Source organism: Phyllobates terribilis, unplaced genomic scaffold (genome assembly GCF_046119375.1).
Source record: "Phyllobates terribilis strain yellow unplaced genomic scaffold, ASM4611937v1 Scaffold_2__4_contigs__length_985480577, whole genome shotgun sequence".
Classification (NCBI taxonomy): Eukaryota; Metazoa; Chordata; class Amphibia; order Anura; family Dendrobatidae; genus Phyllobates; species Phyllobates terribilis.
Window position 1 is genome coordinate 313,771,329 of NW_027362762.1, and position 23,604 is coordinate 313,794,932.

Here is a 23,604-nt window from a genome sequence, read left to right on the forward strand (position 1 = left end):
ATTAGTCCATCTATACTGACGTCCATCAGGTTGCAAACTGAATATATTTTTTTCTGCATCTACCTCTGAAAAAATATTGGGCTTCTAGCTGTGTGTGGGACTTGTTCTATTAATCCATCTATACAGACCTCCATCAGGTTGCAAACTGAATATATTTTTTTCTGCATCTACCTCTGAAAAAATATGTGGCCTTCTAGCAGTGTGTGGGACTTTCTCTATTAGTCCATCTATACTGACCTCCATCAGGTTGCAAATTCAAAATAATTTTTTGTCTGCATCTAGCTCTGAAAAAATATTGGGCTTCTAGCTGTGTGTGGGACTTATTGTATTAGTCCATCTATACTGACCTCCATCAGGTTGCAAACTGAATATATTTTTTTCTGCTTCTACCTCTGAAAAAATATTGGGCTTCTAGCTGTGTGTGGGACTTGTTCTATTAATCCATCTATACAGACCTCCATCAGGTTGCAAACTGAATATATTTTTTTCTGCATCTACCTCTGAAAAAATATTGGGCTTCTAGCTGTGTGTGGGACTTGTTCTATTAATCCATCTATACAGACCTCCATCAGGTTGCAAACTGAATATATTTTTTTCTGCATCTACCTCTGAAAAAATATTGGGCTTCTAGCTGTGTGTGGGACTTGTTCTATTAATCCATCTATACAGACCTCCATCAGGTTGCAAACTGAATATATTTTTTTCTGCATCTACCTCTGAAAAAATATTGGGCTTCTAGCTGTGTGTGGGACTTGTTCTATTAATCCATCTATACAGACCTCCATCAGGTTGCAAACTGAATATATTTTTTTCTGCATCTACCTCTGAAAAAAATATTGGCCTTCTAGCTGTGTGTGGGACTTGTTGTATTAGTCCATCTATACTGACCTCCATCAGGTTGCAAACTGAATATATTTTTTTCTGCATCTACCTCTGAAAAAATATTGGGCCTTCTAGCAGTGTGTGGGACTTTCTCTATTAGTCCATCTATACTGACCTCCATCAGGTTGCAAATTCAAAATAATTTTTTGTCTGCATCTAGCTCTGAAAAAATATTGGGCTTCTAGCTGTGTGTGGGACTTGTTGTATTAGTCCATCTATACTGACCTCCATCAGGTTGCAAATTGAATATAATTTTTATCTGCATCTAGCTCTGAAAAAATATTTGGCCTTCTAGCAGTGTGTGGGAATTTCTCTATTAGTCCATCTATACTGACCTCCATCAGGTTGCAAATTAAAAATATTTTTTATCTGCATCTACAGTACCTCTGAAAAAATATTTGGGCTTCTAGCTGTGTGTGGGACTTGTTCTATTAGTCCATCTATACTGACCTCCATCAGGTTGCAAATTGAATATAATTTTTATCTGCATCTAGCTCTGAAAAAATATTTGGCCTTCTAGCAGTGTGTGGGACTTTCTCTATTAGTCCATCTATACTGACCTCCATCAGGTTGCAAATTAAAAATAATTTTTATCTGCATCTACCTCTGAAAAAATATTTGGGCTTCTAGCAGTGTGTGGGACTCATTGTATTAGGCCATCTATACCAAGCTCCACCAGCTTTGAAATTAATAATAATTTTTAGCTGCATCTAGCCCTGAAAATAATTTTTCCCAATAGTGGTAGCAATAGAAATATGGGGCGCGCGCCTGGCTAACAAATATACGCTTCATAACAGAAAACACCAGCCTAGCGCACTGCATTAATAAGATGGCATCATCGTCTCTCCCAGTGCTAGGCCTACTACTCAGGCTAGTATTCCTGTGCCTAAAACACAATGTATGGGTCCGCGCTAGCCACTATTCTGAGGGGTATAAAGCTGCTGCTAACGCTTTATAACAATTCAATTGACAGATTTTCACAGAGCTCTTCCACAACGCCCACCCATCGGGCAACAGTTGCCCACCCTCCCTATGGGATCTAGTGGCGAATAGTTGATGCCATTAATCAGAGCGTCAGTTGCCCCGTCAACGTGGCAAGCATACGGTAAGGCATGGGAAGAGTGGACACGACTAGTAGCAGGCAGACGGGTTGACCAATGTGAACAAGCCAGATCACAAGTCACCATAGTATTTCTCCACCAGCTAATGATGATGGGCATATCAGGGGCGTCAGCGCAGCGGTGTCTGACCGGAGTAGCATTTCACTTCCAACTACTGAATTGGGGAGATGTGACAAAGATTCATCATCAGACAATCCATAAAAGGGTGGAAAAGGGGTCAGCCAAGTCAGGAATGTAGACGTCCCGTCCCGTGTCACTAAAACTGATTTCTCACATCTTATCCCTAACTAGTGTTGAGCCACCCCCGTAGTGTTCGGGTTCGGTTCGGTTCGTCGAACACCGGGATGTTCGAGGAACTGTTCGTCGAACTGTTCGTCGAACACCTTAGAACACCGTCAAACACCGTTAAAACCAATGGCAGGCAAACAAAAACACATAGGAACACATAGAAAACACCTTCAAAGGTGTCCAAAAGCTCACAAACTGCTCAGAAGACGCTTTCTTTAAAAAAGCCGGCCGGCAATTCAGCAGCGGCATACACCGGTACCCGACAATTTAGACATGAAGGAATAGAGCATCACACATAGATTAGATAGATAGAAACATGTCAGTCACATATATATGAAGTACAGTGACAGTGTTGCTTACTGTACTTGTCATTTAGTGTAAAGGATTTATTAAAAAATATAATAGTGTTTTCGTGCACCGTCTCTTTAAAAAAGCCGGCCGGCAATTCAGCAGCGGTACCCGACAATTTATAACAGACAGAATAGAGCTTCACACATAGATTAGATAGATAGAAACATGTCAGTCACATATATATGAAGTACTGTGACAGTGTTGCTTACTGTACTTGTCATTTACTGCAAAGGATTTATTAAAAAAAAATAATAGTGGGGCTTCGCCCTATTTTTGTGCCCAGCCAGGTATAACTAGGCAGCTGGGAGCTGGAATCCGCAGCGCAGGGAGGCCCAAGCTTTCTGGGCCCCACCCGCTGCAAATTGCAGTCCGCAGCCGCCCCAGAAAATGGCGCGTTCATAGAAGCGCCATCTTCTGGCGCTGTACCCAACTCATCCAGGGCCCTGGTGCGGTGGCTCACTGGGTAATAAAGGGGTTAAGGCCAGCTTGGCATTATCAGCTGGCCCTAAGCCCGAAATTCATGGGGTCACGCCAATATTAGACATGACCACCATGAATTTCTAGTAAAGTATTTAAAAAAACACAACACCCAGAATAAAGTCCTTTAATTGAAATAAACACACAATTCTTTATTGTTCTAAATTAAACCATACTTACCGTCACGCCCATTCCAGCTGAAGCCAATGTCTTCTGCAATAAAAGTAAAATAATAAAGCAACATCATCCTTACCTTTCCATGGCTCCCACGACAGCTACAGCTCTGCTACATCGAGATGACAGGCTGGACCGCAGCAGAAAGCTGCCATCCAGCCTGTCATCCCGTGGACACTGAGAAGCGCAGGCATGCTTGCGCTCCTCAGTGTCTCGCTGTGACGACATAAAGATGAGCCGAGGTCATGTCCAATGAACTCGGCTCACCTCATGCACGTCACTGACAGCGTGGGAGAATTCTCCTGCACTCAGCACTTCAGCGTGAAAATTCTCCCACGCTGTCAGTGACGTACATGAGGTCAGCTGAGTTCATTGGACATGAATGAGCTCACCTCATGCACGTCACTGACAGCGTGGGAAAATTCTCACGCTGAAGCGCTGAGTGCAGGAGAATTTTCCCACGCTGTCAGTGACGTGCATGAGGTGAGCTCATTCATGTCCAATGAACTCAGCTGACGTCATGTACGTCACTGACAGCGTGGGAGAATTCTCACGCTGAAGTGCTGAGTGCAGGAGAATTCTCCCACGCTGTCAGTGACGTGCATGAGGTGCGCCGAGTTCATTGGACATGACCTCGGCTCATCTGGATGCCGTCACAGTGAGACACTGAGGAGCGCAAGCATGCCTGCGCTTCTCAGTGTCTGCGGGATGACAGGCTGGATGGCAGCGTTCTGCTGCGGTCCAGCCTGTTATCTTGATGTAGCAGAGCTGAAGCTGTCGTGGGAACCATGGAAAGGTGTAACGGGTCTGGGAGGCGGAACCTCTGAGCTACTATACAAGGGGGCGGCCCTTGTAAGGGAGCGGGTGGCAGTCTCTGGATGAACGGACAGGGAGATACGGCAAGTGATCAGGGCAGTCTCTGGGTAAAGGGTAGGTACGACCTGTGATGGCAGAGCCTCCGGGTAGGCTAGCAGGCAGATGGTAGATGTGTGCTCCCAGGTGAGCAAGCGAGAGTCTCGGGAATAGCAGGTGGTCACGGCACGTGACGGCGGAACCTCCGGGCTGGCAAGCAGGCAGGTAACGGAGAAGCGCTCCCAGGTGAGCGGACAAGAGTCTGAAGTAGCTGATGGTCACAGCACGTGACAACGGAGCCTCCGGGCAGGCAAGCAGGCAGGTAACGGAGAAGCGCTCCCAGGTGAGCGGGCAAGAGTCTGGAATAGCTGGTGGTCACAGCACGTGACGGCGGAGCCTCCAGGTAGGCAAGCAGGCAGGTAAGGGAGAAGCGCTCCCAGGTGAGCGGGCAAGAGTCTGGAATAGCTGGTGGTCACAGCACGTGACAACGGAGCCTCCGGGCTGGCAAGCAGGCAGGTAACGGAGAAGCGCTCCCAGGTGAGCGGGCAAGCTGGTCCATAGACAGACTGACCGGAGTTGTAAGGCAGACCGTCGGACCTCAGGAAAGCAGGCAGGTAGCTGATGTGCGCTCACAGGTGAGCGGGCAGGCTGGTCCTTTAGACAGACTGACAGGAGTAGTAAGGCAGACCGTCGGACCTCAGACTGGCAGACAGGTAACAAGTATTCAGGCAGGAATCAGGCAGGTAACTGGCAGGAAACTGGCAGGTAACTGGCAGCGGGACCTGAGGGCTGAAGCACAGGTGAGACACAGGTGCAAACAACATTGCTCGGGCACCTCCATTTTGGAGGAGGTGCCTTATATATGATGAAGTCCTCCGGCCATTGGCCGGGGACTCCTTAGGACGGCGCGCGCGGCCCCTTTAAGAGGAGGGGAGCGCGCGCGCGCGCGCCCTAAGCACAGGGGCCGGGAAGGAGCGCGCGCTGAGAGCAGAGCGGGAGGAGGACGCCGGGAAGGAGCGCGCGCTGACAGCAGAGCGGGGAGAGGACGCCGGGCACGGAGCAGAGCGGTGAGGGGAGTAGCGTCCCTGCCTAGCAGAGGGCAGGGACGCCAGCGCTACAGTACCCCCCCCTTTAGGCCCCCCCTTTTTTAGGCCAGACAGAAATTTAGCTAGGATGAGAGGGGCATGGATGTTCTCCCGGGGCTCCCACGTTCTCTCCTCAGGACCAAACCCCTTCCAATCTACCAGAAAAAAGGTCTTTCCTCTTACCCTTTTGGTGGCAAGAATGTTCTCTACCTCAAACTCGTCCTCAGCAGAAACCGGAGCAGGAGGCGTACCTATAGACTTGGAAAAAGAGTTAAGTACCACAGGTTTGAGGAGAGATACATGGAAGGAGTTAGGGATCCGTAAGTTGGCCGGGAGTTTCAATTTATAGGCCACCGGGTTGATCTGACTGATGACCTCCAGTGGGCCGATGAACCGAGGACCTAACTTATAGGAAGGGATCTTGAGCCGGACATATTTGGACGAGAGCCAGACTTTATCCCCAGGACGGAATTGAGGAGGGTCCAGACGTTTTTTGTCAGCGTGTCTTTTCATACGCTCGGAAGACTGAAGGAGTGCGGATCGGGTACTCTCCCAAATGGAGGAAAATTTGCTAACGAGAGATTCCGCAGCCGGGTTGTCCACCGAGGTGGAGACGGGAAAAGGAATCCGAGGATGCTGACCAAAGACTACAAAAAACGGGGATTTGGAGGAGGATTCGCTCTCGTGATTATTGTAAGAGAACTCGGCCCATGGTAGGAGATCCACCCAGTCAGAATGGTGGGCATTAACGAAGTGCCGGAGGTAACTGGTCAGGTTCTGATTGATCCGCTCCACTTGACCATTGGACTGTGGGTGGTAAGCGGAAGAGAAGTCCAGGGTGACGTCTAGTAGTTTACAAGTGGCTCTCCAGAAGCGTGAGGTGAACTGTACCCCACGATCCGACACGATGTGGAGGGGCAGGCCATGAAGACGGAAGATGTGACGAATAAAATCTCTAGCTAGCTCGGGTGCAGACGGGAGGCCTGGCAGGGGAACGAAATGAGCCATCTTGGAGAAGCGGTCAGCGACCACCCAAATGACCGTACAACCGGCAGAGAGTGGGAGGTCAGTTATAAAGTCCATTGCAATATGCTGCCAGGGGGCAGCAGGTACTGGGAGCGGAAGGAGGCGACCGGCTGGCAGATGTCTCGGAACCTTGTTGCGGGCGCAGGACACACAGGCAGAAACAAAGTCTATTACATCCTTGTGCAGGGTAGGCCACCAGTAGTGCCGGGAAATAAGCTGGAGGGTCTTCTTCTGACCAGCGTGGCCAGCCAGTTTAGACGAGTGACCCCAGTGAAGGATCTTCTCCCGATCAGGTACTGATACGAACGTCTTTCCGGGAGGGAGACGATTTAGACTCACGTGAGCCACCTGCATTACTCTGGCGGGATCGATGATGTGTTTCGGATCTTCCTCGAGATCAGATACCAGAAAGGATCGAGACAAGGCGTCCGCCTTGACGTTTTTGTCAGCCGGGCGAAAATGAAGGACAAAATCAAAACGAGCAAAAAACAAGGACCACCGGGCTTGGCGCGGGTTAAGTCTCTGGGCATGCTGGAGGTAAGCCAAGTTCTTGTGGTCAGTGTAAATTATTACCGGGTGAAGAGCCCCCTCAAGCAGGTAACGCCACTCCTCCAATGCCAGTTTGATGGCCAATAACTCTCGATCTCCTATGGAATAATTGCGCTCTGAGGAGGAGAAGAGTTTAGAGAAGAAGCCGCAAGTTACCATCCTCCCGGAAGAAGATTTTTGAGTAAGTACCGCTCCAGCTCCAGAGGAGGAGGCGTCCACTTCCAGGAAGAACTGCTTGTTGCCGTCCGGGCGATGCAGCACCGGGGCGGAAGAGAAGGCCTGTTTTAAGGAAAGAAAGGCTTCTTCTGCTTCGGGCGGCCACTCTTTGGGATTAGTACCCTTACGGGTGAGCGCGGAAATTGGGGCAGTCCGGGAAGAGAAGTGTGGTATGAAGAGACGGTAGTAGTTGGCGAAGCCCAGGAACCGCTGAATGGCCTTCAGCCCCTCCGGTCGAGGCCATTTCTCGATGGCAGACAGTTTCTCTGGATCCATTCGTAGGCCGGTCTGAGAAATAATGTAGCCCAAAAACGGAAGAGAGGTCTGCTCAAAGAGGCACTTCTCGTATTTAGCGAAGAGGTGATTCTGCCTGAGCCTGAGCAGGACCTGACGAACGTCCCTCCGGTGAGTCTGGAGATCCGGAGAGAAGACCAAGATGTCGTCCAGGTGCACCACTACGCAGGAGTAGAGAAGATCCCGGAAGATGTCATTGACCAACTCTTGAAAGACGGCAGGAGCGTTACAGAGACCAAAGGGCATTACCAGGTATTCATAGTGGCCGTCCCGGGTGTTGAATGCCGTCTTCCATTCATCCCCTTGACGGATACGAACCAGGTTGTACGCCCCACGGAGGTCTAGTTTGGTGAAGATTCTAGCCCCCCTCAGACGATCAAATAATTCTGGAATGAGCGGAAGGGGATACTTATTCTTCACCGTGATCTGGTTTAGGCCTCTATAGTCTATACAGGGACGGAGAGAGCCGTCCTTCTTTTTGATGAAAAAGAAGCCTGCTCCCGCCGGGGAGGTAGATTTCCGGATGAATCCCCTGGCCAGATTCTCCTCAATATATTCGGACATCGACCGGGTCTCAGCAGCGGATAAAGGATAAATACGCCCACGGGGAGGAGTAGTACCGGGTAACAGGTCGATGGGACAGTCGTATGGTCTATGAGGGGGTAATGTCTCTGCCTCCTTTTTATTAAAGACATCAGCATAAGACCAATAAGGAATTGGAAGTCCAGGTAGATTAGCTGGGGTAGGAGAGGGACGGACGGGATGGACGGGAACCAGGCAGGTCTTATGACAGTCTTGTCCCCAGCGAAGGACTTCTCCGGTTTGCCAGTCAAGCACGGGTGCATGTTTCTGGAGCCAAGGCAGACCTAGCAAGAGGGCGTGAGAGAGTCCAGGCAGAACATGAAAGGAGATACTCTCAGAATGCAGCATTCCCACCTGCAGAGTAATGGATTCGGTGATGAGTTGGATGGGGCGTGGTAAGAGACCCCCATCCACGGCAGCCACAGACAAGGGTACAGCCAGAGGTTTGGTGGGGATGCGATATTTCTCTACCAGGGACTGTGAAATAAGATTCCCGGCTGCTCCAGAGTCCAGTTGGGCTAGTTCGAAATAACGGTTCTCCCCGTAGACGATTGAAACTGACAACAGCAGGGATGGAGAGGATTTATTCTTGTCTAGGTGGACCTCTCTGAGCGAACCTAGACACAGGCGTTTCCCGACCTCTCCGGGCAGGCACGGATCCGGTGCTCCTTACTGCCACAGTAGAAGCAGGTCCCCTCGGCTCGGCGTAAGTCCTGATGGGTCTTGACCATCTTGGTCTGGTCGACCTGCATAGGCTCAGGAGGGTGTACCTGGTTAGAGACAGAAGGAGTGACGGGTTTCTGAAAAGTAGGAGCTAGACGTGGTAACCTCCTCTCACGGGTGACCTCTCTGGCACGCTCCTGGAACCGTAGGTCAATCCGGGTGGCAAGAGTTATTAAGTCATCGAGAGTGGTAGGAATGTCCCGACCGGCTAGTTCATCTTTAATACGGCCGGACAGACCCTCCCAGAAGACGGAAACCAGAGCGTCGTTATCCCAGGCCAGCTCCGAGGCAAGGGTACGGAACCGTATGGCATATTGGCCCACGGTGAGACTCCCCTGACGGAGGCGTAGCAACGATGATGCAGATGAGGTCTTCCGTCCGGGTTCGTCGAAGACTTTCCGGAAAGCCGTGAGAAAAGCAGGCAAGTTGGACACCAGGGGGTCTCCTCTCTCCCATAGAGGATTTAGCCAGGCCAGGGCCTCCCCGGTGAGAAGGGACATGATGAAGGCAATTTTGGCCCGGTCGGAGTTAAACTGGTAGGACAAAAGTTCGAAATGCAGGGTGCACTGATTTAAGAAGCCCCGAGCCTGGACGGAGTCGCCTCCGAAGCGAGGAGGTGCAGAAAGCCGGGGTCCGGGGTAGGATACCATGGTATTAGTGGGCAGCGCAGCTGCCGGATTGCAAGATATGGCACTGGCGGAGGTTGTTGGTGGATCAGACAGAGTGTTCAGGCGAGTATTAACATTCCGCAGGTGACCCAGGATGGACTCCTGTTGGGACCTCTGACGGGACAGTTCAAGACAGAGGTCCGAGAGCGAGGGAGCTTGGGTGCCACCGGGTTCCATGGCCCGAGCAAACTGTAACGGGTCTGGGAGGCGGAACCTCTGAGCTACTATACAAGGGGGCGGCCCTTGTAAGGGAGCGGGTGGCAGTCTCTGGATGAACGGACAGGGAGATACGGCAAGTGATCAGGGCAGTCTCTGGGTAAAGGGTAGGTACGACCTGTGATGGCAGAGCCTCCGGGTAGGCTAGCAGGCAGATGGTAGATGTGTGCTCCCAGGTGAGCAAGCGAGAGTCTCGGGAATAGCAGGTGGTCACGGCACGTGACGGCGGAACCTCCGGGCTGGCAAGCAGGCAGGTAACGGAGAAGCGCTCCCAGGTGAGCGGACAAGAGTCTGAAGTAGCTGATGGTCACAGCACGTGACAACGGAGCCTCCGGGCAGGCAAGCAGGCAGGTAACGGAGAAGCGCTCCCAGGTGAGCGGGCAAGAGTCTGGAATAGCTGGTGGTCACAGCACGTGACGGCGGAGCCTCCAGGTAGGCAAGCAGGCAGGTAACGGAGAAGCGCTCCCAGGTGAGCGGGCAAGAGTCTGGAATAGCTGGTGGTCACAGCACGTGACAACGGAGCCTCCGGGCTGGCAAGCAGGCAGGTAACGGAGAAGCGCTCCCAGGTGAGCGGGCAAGCTGGTCCATAGACAGACTGACCGGAGTTGTAAGGCAGACCGTCGGACCTCAAGAAAGCAGGCAGGTAGCTGATGTGCGCTCACAGGTGAGCGGGCAGGCTGGTCCTTTAGACAGACTGACAGGAGTAGTAAGGCAGACCGTCGGACCTCAGACTGGCAGACAGGTAACAAGTATTCAGGCAGGAATCAGGCAGGTAACTGGCAGGAAACTGGCAGGTAACTGGCAGCGGGACCTGAGGGCTGAAGCACAGGTGAGACACAGGTGCAAACAACATTGCTCGGGCACCTCCATTTTGGAGGAGGTGCCTTATATATGATGAAGTCCTCCGGCCATTGGCCGGGGACTCCTTAGGACGGCGCGCGCGGCCCCTTTAAGAGGAGGGGAGCGCGCGCGCGCGCGCCCTAAGCACAGGGGCCGGGAAGGAGCGCGCGCTGAGAGCAGAGCGGGAGGAGGACGCCGGGAAGGAGCGCGCGCTGACAGCAGAGCGGGGAGAGGACGCCGGGCACGGAGCAGAGCGGTGAGGGGAGCAGCGTCCCTGCCTAGCAGAGGGCAGGGACGCCAGCGCTACAAAAGGTAAGGATGAGGTTGCTTTATTATTTTTCTTTTATTGCAGGAGATCGTTGGCTTCAGCTGGAATGGGCGTGACGGTGAGTATGGTTTAATTTAGAACAATAAAGGAATGTGTCTTTATTTCAATTAAAGGACTTTATTCTGGGTGTTTGTGTTTTCTTTTAACGTTGACTATGGGGTTAGTAATGGGGGTGTCTTATAGACGCCTCTCCATTACTAACCTGGGCTTGATGTCAGCTGGCATTATAAGCTGACATCAACCCCAACCCTATTACCCCACTGCCACCGCTACAGGGCAGTGGGAAGAGCGAGGCTAAGTGCCAGAATTGGCGCATCCTAAGGATGCGCCATTTCTGGGGCGGCTGACGGCTGGTGTTTCTAGCCTGGGAGGGGGCCAATATTCATGGAACCCTTCCTGGGCTATTTTATTATCAGCCCCCAGCTGTCTGCCTAGCCTTTGCTAGCTATTAAAATAGGGGGGACCCCACGTCATTTTTTTGGGGGGTCCCCCATTTTAATAGCTAGTAAAGGCTAGGTATTCCGCTGGGGGCTGATATTAGTAGCCTGGGAAGCTCCGTGGGTATTACCCCCTTCCCAGGCTTCAAACATCTGCCCCAGCCATCTGGTTAACCTCCTCTAGAGCCTAAAATTATGGGGATCCCCACGCCAATTTTTTTTTAAATAAATCCTTTATTTTAACACTAAATGACAAGTACAGTAATCAACACTGTCACTGTACTTCATATATATGTGACTGACATGTTTCTATCTATCTAATCTATGTGTGATTCTCTATTCCTTCTATTCTAAATTGTCGGGTACCGCTGCTGAATTGCCGGCCGGCTTTTTTAAAGAGACGGTGCATGAAAACACTATTGTTTTTTTAAATAAATCCTTTACACTAAATGACAAGTACAGTAAGCAACACTGTCACTGTACTTCATATATATGTGACTGACATGTTTCTATCTATCTAATCTATGTGTGATTCTCTATTCCTTCTATTCTAAATTGTCGGGTACAGATGCTGAATTGCCTGCCGGCTTTTTTAAAGAGACGGTGCATGAAAACACTATTATTTTTTTTTAATAAATCCTTTACACTAAATGACAAGTACAGTAATCAACACTGTCACTGTACTTCTTATATATGTGACTGACATGTTTCTATCTATATAATCTATGTGTGATTCTCTATTCCTTCTATTCTAAATTGTCGGGTACAGATGCTGAATTGCCGGCCGGCTTTTTTAAAGAGACAGTGCATGAAAACACTATTATATTTTTTAATAAATCCTTTATACTAAATGACAAGTACAGTAAGCAACACTGTCACTGTACTTCATATATATGTGACTGACATGTTTCTATCTACCTAATCTATGTGTGATTCTCTATTCCTTCTATTCTAAATTGTCGGGTACAGATGCTGAATTGCCGACCGGCTTTTTTAAAGAGACAGTGCATGAAAACACTATTATTTTTTTAAATAAATCCTTTACACTAAATGACAAGTACAGTAAGCAACACTGTCACTGTACTTCATATATATGTGACTGACATGTTTCTATCTATCTAATCTATGTGTGATTCTCTATTCCTTCTATTCTAAATTGTCGGGTACAGATGCTGAATTGCCTGCCGGCTTTTTTAAAGAGACGGTGCATGAAAACACTATTATTTTTTTTTAATACATCCTTTACACTAAATGACAAGTACAGTAAGCAACACTGTCACTGTACTTCATATATATGTGACTGACATGTTTCTATCTATCTAATCTATGTGTGATTCTCTATTCCTTCTATTCTAAATTGTCGGGTACAGATGCTGAATTGCCGGCCGGCTTTTTTAAAGAGACAGTGCATGAAAACACTATTATATTTTTTAATAAATCCTTTATACTAAATGACAAGTACAGTAAGCAACACTGTCACTGTACTTCATATATATGTGACTGAGATGTTTCTATCTATCTAATCTATGTGTGAAGCTCTATTCTTTCTATTCTAAATTGTCGGGTACAGATGCTGAATTGCCGGCCGGCTTTTTTAAAGAGACGGTGCATGAAAACGCTATTATTATTTTTGATAAATCCTTTACACTAAATGACAAGTACAGTAAGCAACACTGTCACTGTGCTTCTTATATGTGTGACTGACATGTTTCTATCTATCTAATCTATGTGTGAAGCTCTATTCTTTCGGTTCTAAATTGTCGGGTACCGGTGTATGCCGCTGATGAATTGCCGGCTTTTCATGTTTCACTGTTGGCACTGTTCCCATCGATTTGGGCAATCACTGTAATGCCGCAACCACCATGGCTGTGGCAATACAGTGAGTGGCAGACAATCCCTGCATGATTGGTGCTCAAAATAGCGCCAGACATGCAGGACACGCTTTTGGTGCACGAACAGTTATCGAACATAACCTCGAACAGCCGAATTTTTTGCAAATCGTTCGGGTTCGTCGAACAACTCGAACACCGCCCAAAACAGCTCGAATTTGAGATTGGCGAACAGTTCTAGTCGAACACCGCTCATCTCTATCCCTAACACCATTAACATGACACTCACAATTTGAAGCAACACTAATGTCTACTGCATTTGTGATCGCCTTCTTCGGGCCGCTATGTATAAGCGAATTAGTCCCTCAATCCAAAATTACCACCAGTGGACGCTTATTACACCAGGAAGTAGTCATAGCCAATAATGCAATACGTGTACGCATACACCAATTGAAAATGGTTCCAGCGGGCAGGGGTACTTGGGTACTTCTACAACCCACAAACGGTACACTGAGTCTGGTAACAATAGTAAAAACATATCTAACCATCAGATCACAAAGTAATTTCTTCGTATCACACATTGATGGAACGCCATTATCAAGATACCTGTTCCAAGCTATATTTAATAAATGCATAACATCGGCAGGGAACCACCCCAAAGATTACGGGACACACTCATTCCGCATAGGTGCGGCCACGGAAGCAGCAAGAGCAGGACTGTCAGAAACAGAAGTTCAGAGGATAGGGAGATGGTGATCCACATGTTTGGCGAGATACATAAGACCCGACTTGTTATCCTAACGTGGTTTGTTTCTTTTACAGGTGACGCTAAGCCAACAGTGTGAGTGATAGGCCACTCGTATATATATTGGGCACAAAAAAGGGCGAAAGTCCGCCCAGGCGGGAGGAAATTAGAGTTTCATAACACATATTTCAACTGGAGAGGTATTAGAGGCCTGCTATGGCCACAGGTACTAATGGAGGTAATCAAGGTAGGGAGAGAGGCAAGAGGTCCGGTCATCTTAGTTATACAGGCCGGGGGAAACAACCTAGGTCATCACAAGAGCGCATAACTAATGGCAATAATGAAACTAGACACTGAGCGCTTCAGAGAATTTTTCACAAAATTAGCTATAGTATGGTCAGAGATTGTGCCGATAGCGGTATGGCAAGGTGCGCGAGACATCACGGCCATCGAATGGACAAGGCGGGTAATAAATATTCGGATGGCAAAATTTAGAAGAGACAGAGGCAGTGTAGTGATACGACACCGACAACTGGAAGGAGATAAAGCAGGCCTCATACGGCCCGACGGTTTTCACTTAATAGATATTGGACTGGACATATTCCTGTCAGGACTCCAGGATGGAGTGGAACAAGCGTTAAGAGTGATGGGTGGGGGTCAGAGTCCTGCATACGAGTACGCTGGATCCTCCGTGGCCTGGAAATAGAAAGGACATGTTGGAGAGTTACACTTGTTGGCCAACTTGCCGGAGTGGGGACCCAGGGCATGCTGCAACAAGCTGAATTATTTTAGAAATAAAATGCCTTTCTAATGGAATGAGTATAAAGAGTTAATAAAGCTGTGACCGATCCTCACCCATCCAGTTGTAAGAGTTACATTATTGGGTTGTCCATGAAAGGGGGGCGGTAGGGGGGCTGAGCATCTGGGTTTGGTTGGGGGTCCCCACAGTCTGCCTAGGCTAGATTAATTTAAAAATTCTTATTAGATACACAGGCGGTGCAGCTTGCTTCGCAGCTGGGCTACTACGCCCAAAGTATTGCCTAGGCTAGATGCAGTTAAAAATTCTACGCTGACTAGCAGACACTGAAGATTTGGAGCAGACCTCTGAGTAAACAGCTCTTCAGACTCAACCATCTGTGTTACCCCAAGCCATAGTGTATGTAGTTTCTTACAGTTAAAAGGGGGGGTGCGACCCAACCCACCTGGAATTGACGATGCCAACGTCACGTAAGACACAGCAAGGGGACTCCCAAAATTGTGGCACAGACACCACTTAACCCTAGAACGCATACCTGTGGCCTTGCAGGCCCGCCCAGTTAATTGTTTTCTATTTTCTGCAAGATTGCTTTAGTTAGAATTTTGAAACTCTAGGTATTCTTCATGTATATAGTTGTTTGTCATTTGAGTTTGAGTTATTCCATGTTATTTGCACACGGGCCTAAAGGGCCCCAGGTATGTGAAAGTGTAGATTTTTATGGTCATGCGTTCTAGGGTTAAGTGGCATCAATTGCCCCACTGTTGCTTAAAACGGTTGGTGAGGTGATTTTACCAAATCCCCAAGCTTTTAGTCTCCCAAGGATGACACAGGGGTAGAAATGTCCTTGCGAATCCATGATTTGATCATCTTTATGAACGTGAGTCTGTCTACATTCTCAGTGGACAGCCGCGTGCGCTTATCTGTCAGCACACCACCAGCAGCGCTGAACACACGTTCAGAGAGAACGCTGGCTGCATGGCATGACAAGATCTCCAAGGCGTGAGTGGCTAGCTCCTGCCATTTATCCAGATTGGAAGCCCAAAAAGAGCAAGGGTCCAGTGACACAGTCGTGGCTTCAATGTTTACTTGGAGATACTCCTGTACCATCGTCTCTAGGCATTGACTATGTGTCAGACTTCTTGTCTCCTGTGGCCTTGCAAAGGATGGTCTAAAAAAGTGGTGAAACGATTCCACAAAATTGCTGTTACCAGCAGATACTGTGTTACTGTTACTGTTTGAGTGATGAAGACTCGACAGTCCCACCGTTGGCAAGTTAGAACTGTGAGATTCACTACGTGCACCACTGGTGTTTTGTGGAAAAGCACATGTAAAATTCTGCAACAGATACTCCTGCATTCGTCAATACCTTTTTATGGCAGGAATTATTTCGGCAAATATACTTTTGTACCGGGGATCTAAGAGTGTGGCAACCCAGTAGTCGGGATTACTTCGAATTCTGACAATCCGGGGGTCATGTTGCTGGTAGTGCAGCAAGAAGGCCCTCATGTGTCTTGCGCATCCAGAAGGACCAAGTCCTTGTTGTGTTGGTAGCGAGGTAAGAATCATGCTTCCTTCCTCTGCCCTCTCCCTCCAACCTCGCACAACAGAAATGTGATCAAGGTCTCCCTCATCTGATGAGTCTTCCATGCCCATTGCCAGTTCGTCCTCCACTTCTTCCTCGGCTCCTGCACCTTCCTCAACAGTTTGGCTGCTACCATGCGCCCTGGTTAATCCCTCTCCCCCACCCTTCCATGCCTGCCGCCTTGGTGCTGCCAACCGTCTGGACCTTGGAGATGTTATCCCTTCCGCATACGACTCCTCCTCTACTTCCTCCACCTCCTCTTGTCCCACCACCTGTCTCCGAATTCTGTTTAACATGTGCTCCAGCATGTAAATCACCGTAATAGTCATGCTGATAATGGCACCGTGAGCACTAAACATCTTCGTCGCCATTTCAAGACTGTGCAGAAGGATGCATAGGTCCCTGATCTGAGACCACTCCTCCAGCGTGATTTGCCCCACCTCTGGATCTCGTTGGCCCAGGCTATACGTCAGAACGTATTGTACCAGGGCTTGTCGGTGCTGCCACAGTCGCTGCAACATGTGCAGAGTTGAATTCCACCGTGTCGGCACATCGCATTTCAGCCGGTGAACTGGCAGGCCCAATGACTTCTGTAGAGATGTAAGTCTTTGAACTGCGGGATGCGAACGGCGGAACTGAGCACACAGCGACCGTGCACTCTGCAGAAGGCCATCTAGTCTGGGATAGTGGGCTAAAAATTGCTGGACAACCAGGTTCAACACGTGAGCCATACAAGGCACGTGTGTGACATTGCCCCGGCGAAGTGCCGCACCCAGGTTTGCAGCATTGTCGCACATGGCCTTCCCTGGTTGCAGGTCCAGTGGAGACAACCTTTCATGAAACTGGGTCTCCAGAGCTGACCAAAACTCCTCAGCTGTGTGACTCACATTTCCCAGACATTTCAAAGTAAACACTGATGCGTTGAGCCCTGCTGCCAGCATAGTAAGGAGGTGTGCAGGATTCCTTCTGCGCAGTTAGAAAGCAGGTGGCATTACCAGACAGGCTTTGGGTGCAGGTGGAGGACCGAGAGGAGGTTGAGGAGGCAGAAGCAGTGGAGGAAGTTCGAGATAAAGAGGATTAACACACAACTCGTGGGGACGGTAAGACTTGGACAGCAGCCCCTTGTCCTGCTGTCACCATAGTTACCCAGTGCCCAGTCAGCGACACGTAACGCCCCTGTCCATGCCTTCTCGTCCAAGTGTCTGTGGTGAAGTGCACCCTGTCACACACAGAGTTTCTCAAAGAAGCGGTGATGTTGTGTGCGACATGCTAGTGGAGCGCAGGCACACCTTTCTTTGAGAAGTAGTGCCGACTGGGCATCTGGTACTGGGGCACTGTGACGGACATAAGGTCTTGAAAATCCTCTGTGTCCTCCAGGTGGAAAGGCAGCATTTCTGTAGCCAACAGCTTGCAGATGGTGAAATTCAACCTCTTAGCTTTCTCATGGCTAGGAGGAAATGGTCTTTTACTTTTCCACATCTGAGGGACCGAGGGCTGGCTGTTGTGCTTAGACGGTGTTGAGTAGGGTGTCCCCGGCAACTGCCGGTCTGTGAGGAAGATGCAGGCGGACATGTTAGGTTGCCTTGATCCAAAGGTGGTGCTCTCGATGTCGGAGAGCGCTCAACACTAGCAGGTGTTTCCACTTCCCAATGAACTGACGACCTGCCAATCACACTGGCTGTTGCGGGTAAAGAGGTGGCAGGTCTGCGTCCAAAAACATGTGTGACTGCTGTCCCCCCAGTCACAGAGGATGAAGAGGCTGCGGATGCACAAGATGGGGCAGACGGTGGTTGGCCCAGCCGGCTAGGCCGCATTGTAGCACAGTGAGCTTCCCACTGCAACTTATGCTTCATATCCATGTGACGGTACATGCATGAAGTACTCAAACTATGTATTTTTTGGCCTCTACTTAGCTTTTGCTGACAAATATTACAGATAACACGAGTTGGGTCATCCTTATTGATCTGAATAAATGCCCAGGCTTTGCAAGGCTTAGAGCCCATGTGACCTGAAGAGCCACTACGACTTGTGGTCAGAGGCAGAGTTGTTGTTGAGGATGCAGTTGTTGACATGGTTCCAGTACTCCGTCTCTGTTCAGGAAGGCGCAACCTAACCTCGTCGTCAATAGCATCTGTGATGCCCCGCTGCGCTTGGTATCACAGATCCTACAAGAGTACATTGATGGAATCCTCCACAAGAGGCCCCCATAAACATTCACACATCTCCACCTTCCACCTCAGACCAGCAGAGGGAGCCCGTTAGGGATATAAATAGGGAAGGTGGAGCTAGGCAGTTCAGTTCCTCTGAAGAGTTCCTGCAGTAGAGAAGCCTAAGAGAGGTCAGTCTGCAGTGGAGCTCAGTCTAGTCTAGAGAACGCAGTTAATAGTTCAGCAGTGGAGCACGAGGCTCCTGCTTGCTAGATTCAGGGAGCCCAGATAGAGCTTAAGGTGTGCCGGTGCCGTAAGATCAGTGAAGCGCGGCAAGCTGCCGTTAGTGTGTATAGCCTAGTGAGGGCCCGAGTAGGCCGAAGGCGAGTGGCGAGTTAGTACATAAGGGGCAGAGGAGCTTAACCAGCTCACCCCGAAGCATTTACCGGACACGGGATCCGAGCTTACCGGTATCTCTATGACCCAGTAAGGCATAACCGGAATCCCTGGAGAACTACAAGTCCCAGGATCGCTAAGGTGCTGATATGTAACAGAGCCAGGAGACGCTTAGGCCCCGCATACTGGGAGCGTGAACTCCAAGAGAAGGCCCTACCACAAGGTCAGCCAGCGCAGGACAGAGACAAAGTTAGGCCTAGCTCCAGGCAGGTCAGAAACTTACTACGCAGAGGCAAGAAACAGGAGGCCCTACACCCGCTCATTGGGGAGGATCCTGATATGCACCCTTCACCCTACAGTGCCTGAATTTCCACCAGTAAAAGGTACTGAAGTGACTACCGTGTCCGTTCCCGTTCTTGCTCTGACCCAGCTGGGTCTCGCCTGTCCTGCATTCCCCCTGCATACGCTGCCCTGAGACCTAGCTCCACCTGTGGGGAGCTATACCATCGAGCTGCCTTATCACCGGCCTCAGTGGACTGCTGCAGCGCTGGTGCTTGTCACCAGATACCACAGGTGGCGTCATGAACTCTTATAAAATTAACAATTATCCACCCTTTTAAAGAGAGACCCCAGGGTACGGGCCAGGGAGCCGACCACCGCGACATCCCCAAGGCCAGGCAAATGCCCGGGTACCGAGTCATCCCCATACCCAGGGCTAGTCACATCCTCCTCCACCTCCTCTGCTGACCTCATCGACTGTCTGACTGTGGGTTGACAGTAAGTGGGATCTCCAACCTCGTCATCATCACCCTGTGTGTTATCACACCCGTCGCCCTCAGAGCCAACCTCTTCCTGCCCTGACCGAAAAGTCAAGTTGTCCCTCCAATCAGGTATTTGAGTCTCATCATCGTCTTCATCATTATCTCCACCAACAGGAGTTACAGTTTGGGAACAAGGGTCTACATTATGCTCAGAACCTTCTTCATCTGGTCCCTGATCCAACTTATAAAGATTCTGGGCATCGGATCAGATCATTTCCTCATCTGGATTAACAGAAGCTCTGGAGCAGACCTCCGTTTCCCAGGCTATAGTATGAGTAAACAGCTGGGCAGACTCAGCCATCTGTGTTACCCCATACTCAGACGGGCAGCTGGAGACTTGGGAGCTGTGAGGAAGCAAGTGCGATTGGGGTGACACCTCTGAGGACTGGAGTATTTGTGATGTTGAAATTGAGGTGATGGAGCACTTGAAGGAGCACTTGATATCCGTTGAAGCACCTGCTGTTTTTGTGCCTCATCTAGAATTTGTAGCGATGGGCGTGTCCGTAAGAATGGGATCGTATCACATTGTCCACGAAAAGAAGTCGACATCTTAGTTTGGCTGGAAGATGGTCTTTCTTCTGCAGATGTTACTCCCCCCCCACCGTGGGGGGCCTCGACCCACCGGCGGACAGGCACCAGTATTGGGATAGGGGGGCTGGCCGTCAGGGTCCACCGCGGCTCTGGCACAAACCCGGCGACACAGAGGTGGCACAGACAGGAACGGACTGGCCGTGTCGGCTTCTCACTTTTTGGATTTTAGAAGGGCATGACATGCCTATATCTGTGTCTCCCCCTCCTTTTACTCCTCCACCTCTTTTCTTTTCGCATGACTATATGTACTTGTCACTTTTCCATGTGTTAGTTGTGTCTTCTGAGCAGTTTGTCAGCTTTTGGACACCTTTGAAGGTGTTTTCTATGTGTTTCTATGTGTTTTTGTTTGCCTGCCATTGGTTTTAACGGTGTTCGAAGGTGTTCGACGAACAGTTCGACGAACAGTTCGGCGAACACACGGGTGTTCGACGAACCGAACCGAACTCGAACACTACGGGGGTGGCTCAACACTATGTAGGAGTAAAGCAAAATTACTCATAGGAAACCCAAGTAAACACACACAAAACATGCAAACTTACTGCAGCCATTATCCTTGGTTGAATGGAACTTTGGGGCTGCAGGGAAACAGTGTTAACCACTGAGCCACCATGAAACTTGCAGCTACTTTATTCAGACATTCTCTTTACTGATTCTAGTAATCACTGTTACTCAACTCCACCAATCTATTTTATTTTAAGCTAAAATGAAGACCTTCCACATCAAGTTGATCATAGACTTTAGATGTCTGTAGGGCCTAATGGACATTCCCATGGCATTTGCTTCTAGAAAATGAAAATATCTGACTTGTTGAATTATTTTAACTTATTGGCTATTTTTTCTCCGGAGATAAGCAGTGTAAATGGAGAAATTACAGGAAGAGGGGTGTTAGCCACTGACAGACTCAATTGGCAGCGACTTATATGCTCAAAAGAATGAGTAGTTGAAATGCAACTGCTGAATCTTTCCTGACATCTACTATCAGGGGAAAGTTGTGAGGCCCCCTTACACATTGGATGGCTGGTCACTATTGCCAAATTGGAGTGATTTTGCTGACATACCATATAACTAATATACACGGCCAGCTTGAGGCTATCCAAAGATATTAAAAAGTGAGCAGTCATACAGTTCATTCCACTATGTTATTAAAGGAGATGTCCACAAGTATTTTTTTCTAAATATGGGCCCAGGAGACCCAGTTAGAGTCTCGTGTTATGGTGCCAGAAGAATGGCAATGGATTAATAGATGGGTAAGCCTATTCTTTTAATAGATCAACATGCTGGGTTCATTTAAAAAATAATATTTTTTAATAATAAATAAAAGTAGCGGAAATCCTCTTTAAATGTCTGTAGCTAGCTTGGCCTGCCTTATTAAGATGCAAAAATAGACATTTTGTTTCAAGAATATTTGGAAATATAAATTGTGTGTTTCAAAGCTAAAACTGAATGTTTGTGAATAAAAAAGAAAAGCAGTGCTTTGAAAGGTCACTTTGGTCCGATTATGCTAGTGCCCTGCATCTATCCCTTTTAGAATGTCTTTCCTACGATCATAAATAATATCTGACATGTTAACTGAGATAAATTAAAGAATAGCTATTGGCTGCCTTCATACTCATTTCTTCATTTCACTTTCATCCACACTGTGACCATTTAAGATATACTGGATTTTATCAATACAGCATTATCGGCCTATCTTCTAACCCACTACAGAAAATATATGAACTTGATTATCAGGGATTGCAGTGATTTGTTATCATAGCCTTTCATAGATGACTTTCTTCTTGTGGTATCTGAATTTATCTTTACAATTTGTTAAAACAAGCTCTGCTACATAAACTGAAGTTAGTGTTGTTTTTTGTTGGATGTGGCTTCTAACACAATTCTAACACAAATATATGTTAAACATAGAAATATTAACTTGCGCTGGACATAGCTTTAGAAGTGACGAGGAGGCTATAGGTAAAAGTGAAGAGTTGTTTATTGATTAATAATATAAAAATTATAAAAATAATAAAATGAATAAAGGTATTACTAAAGCATAAGGGGGGGGGGGGAAGTTGGGATGGAAGAGGATGGTCCTCCGTAGGCTGGATGGCGGTAGGGCTTAGGAGGAGTGATGTTTCCAGTTAGTGGTTGAAAGGAATTCGGTGGATGCTAGATCCCAGGAGGTGGTAAGTCCTGATAAGGGGAAGAGTTTTAATAGTAAAATTAAATCAGCAGTGAAGCACTGTGCAGGGTAGATGTTGCTAATGAAATATCCAAGGTATAGTAATTACCTATAAGATGGGAGGCAGATGCATAGGATGATCCAATGTAGCTGTGTGGATCGTCTTTGATGAGATGAGGCTTAAAGATAAAGTGGTTTTACTTTAACAGGGTCATATATGAGGAATGATAAGGGGTTGTCCAACTATTGGACAACCCCTTTAAAGATAACCCGTCATGTTTCCTGCCATGTCTGTTTTAGTGAATAGTTGTAGTCAATATGAGTCAAGAATTCTGGAGCATTAATATGTTATCAGTAACAGATTGATGGGGGTACTGGTGTCGCACCCTCACAAACCTGAGGTTCATAACCAATTGTCAATGCAGAATTGTTGTCTCACAGTTACTAAAAGTATTAACTAAAGGGACATTGCAGGAGAAATGATGGGTTATCTTTACTTACTGTGTGTTCTGCTTGTTCAGCTGTTTGCAGCTCCAGTGCTAACCAGATGTGAACAGTGTTCTGGATGTAGCCGGAACAGCACATCTCTGTTCACTATGTAGTGACCATTCCCAGGTGCTACATTTCATCTCCAATTGAAAAATGACCTGTCACCGGGTCAAAAGGGACCAGTTTTTGCTCTAATTTTATTCCTGATGCTCCCCTGAGTAATTCGTTTTTTATTTTTTAAATCCACGACGCGTTTCCAGAGATATGGCCTTTTTATTTAGTTCAAATTTTTTTGGTCTTTACCAAAGGGGAGTGGCTTACAGGCTAATAAAGCAGAGCAGCCTAAATACACTTCCCCCGAGAATCTTGTATTATACTCTCCCTTGGTAAAGACCATAAAAATTAGTTCTAATTAAATAGGTTCATATCTCTGAATCCGTATACATTCATGGCATTTACTTTCTTATTGTCTAAATAAAAATGTGCACTATTTCACAAAGTGCAAACAATTTTGCAGTATGGGATATATAATTCTGTATTTACCCTTTGAGTATCATGAAAATGTTTTATGTCTTTAAGATTCTTAAGCTTCAAAATGAACTATAAGGAAAATGTGTACAGGAGGCAACCATGAAACCTCTTTGAGGGTATCATTAATAGTAAATTAAGGGATATGTAAAATCTCATTTTAAGCAATACTGGCTATGGTAATTCCATGTAAGCATTGCTAAAAGGCACTACTGTAGTTGTTCCCTTAAGAATAGTTCATATGAACATGGATAATTATATGAAAAGTTCACATGTTGACATTACTATTTGCTTTTTTCTAATTATCTTAAATATATTTGGGTTAATAAGAAGAGTTGATATTTTACTTGTCACATGATTCTCCCCCCAGGTAACATATGACATTTCCGGAGCGATTGAGAAAAATAAAGATGTATTGTCTCAGAATCTTCTCTTTGCCTTGAAGA

At 47.8% G+C, this 23,604-nt stretch overlaps 1 protein-coding gene across 4 annotated transcripts in view; it reads left to right on the forward strand.

Moving 5' to 3' along the window:
• The window catches only part of MYO16 (myosin XVI), a 904,557-nt gene that overhangs the window by 642,733 nt on the left and 238,220 nt on the right, over positions 1–23,604 (forward strand). For all 4 annotated transcript variants that reach the window (XM_073664248.1, XM_073664251.1, XM_073664257.1 and 1 more), the window contains exon 24: positions 23,529–23,604. In XM_073664248.1, the coding sequence (XP_073520349.1) occupies positions 23,529–23,604 (76 nt within the window). The remainder of the gene's footprint in view (positions 1–23,528) is intronic.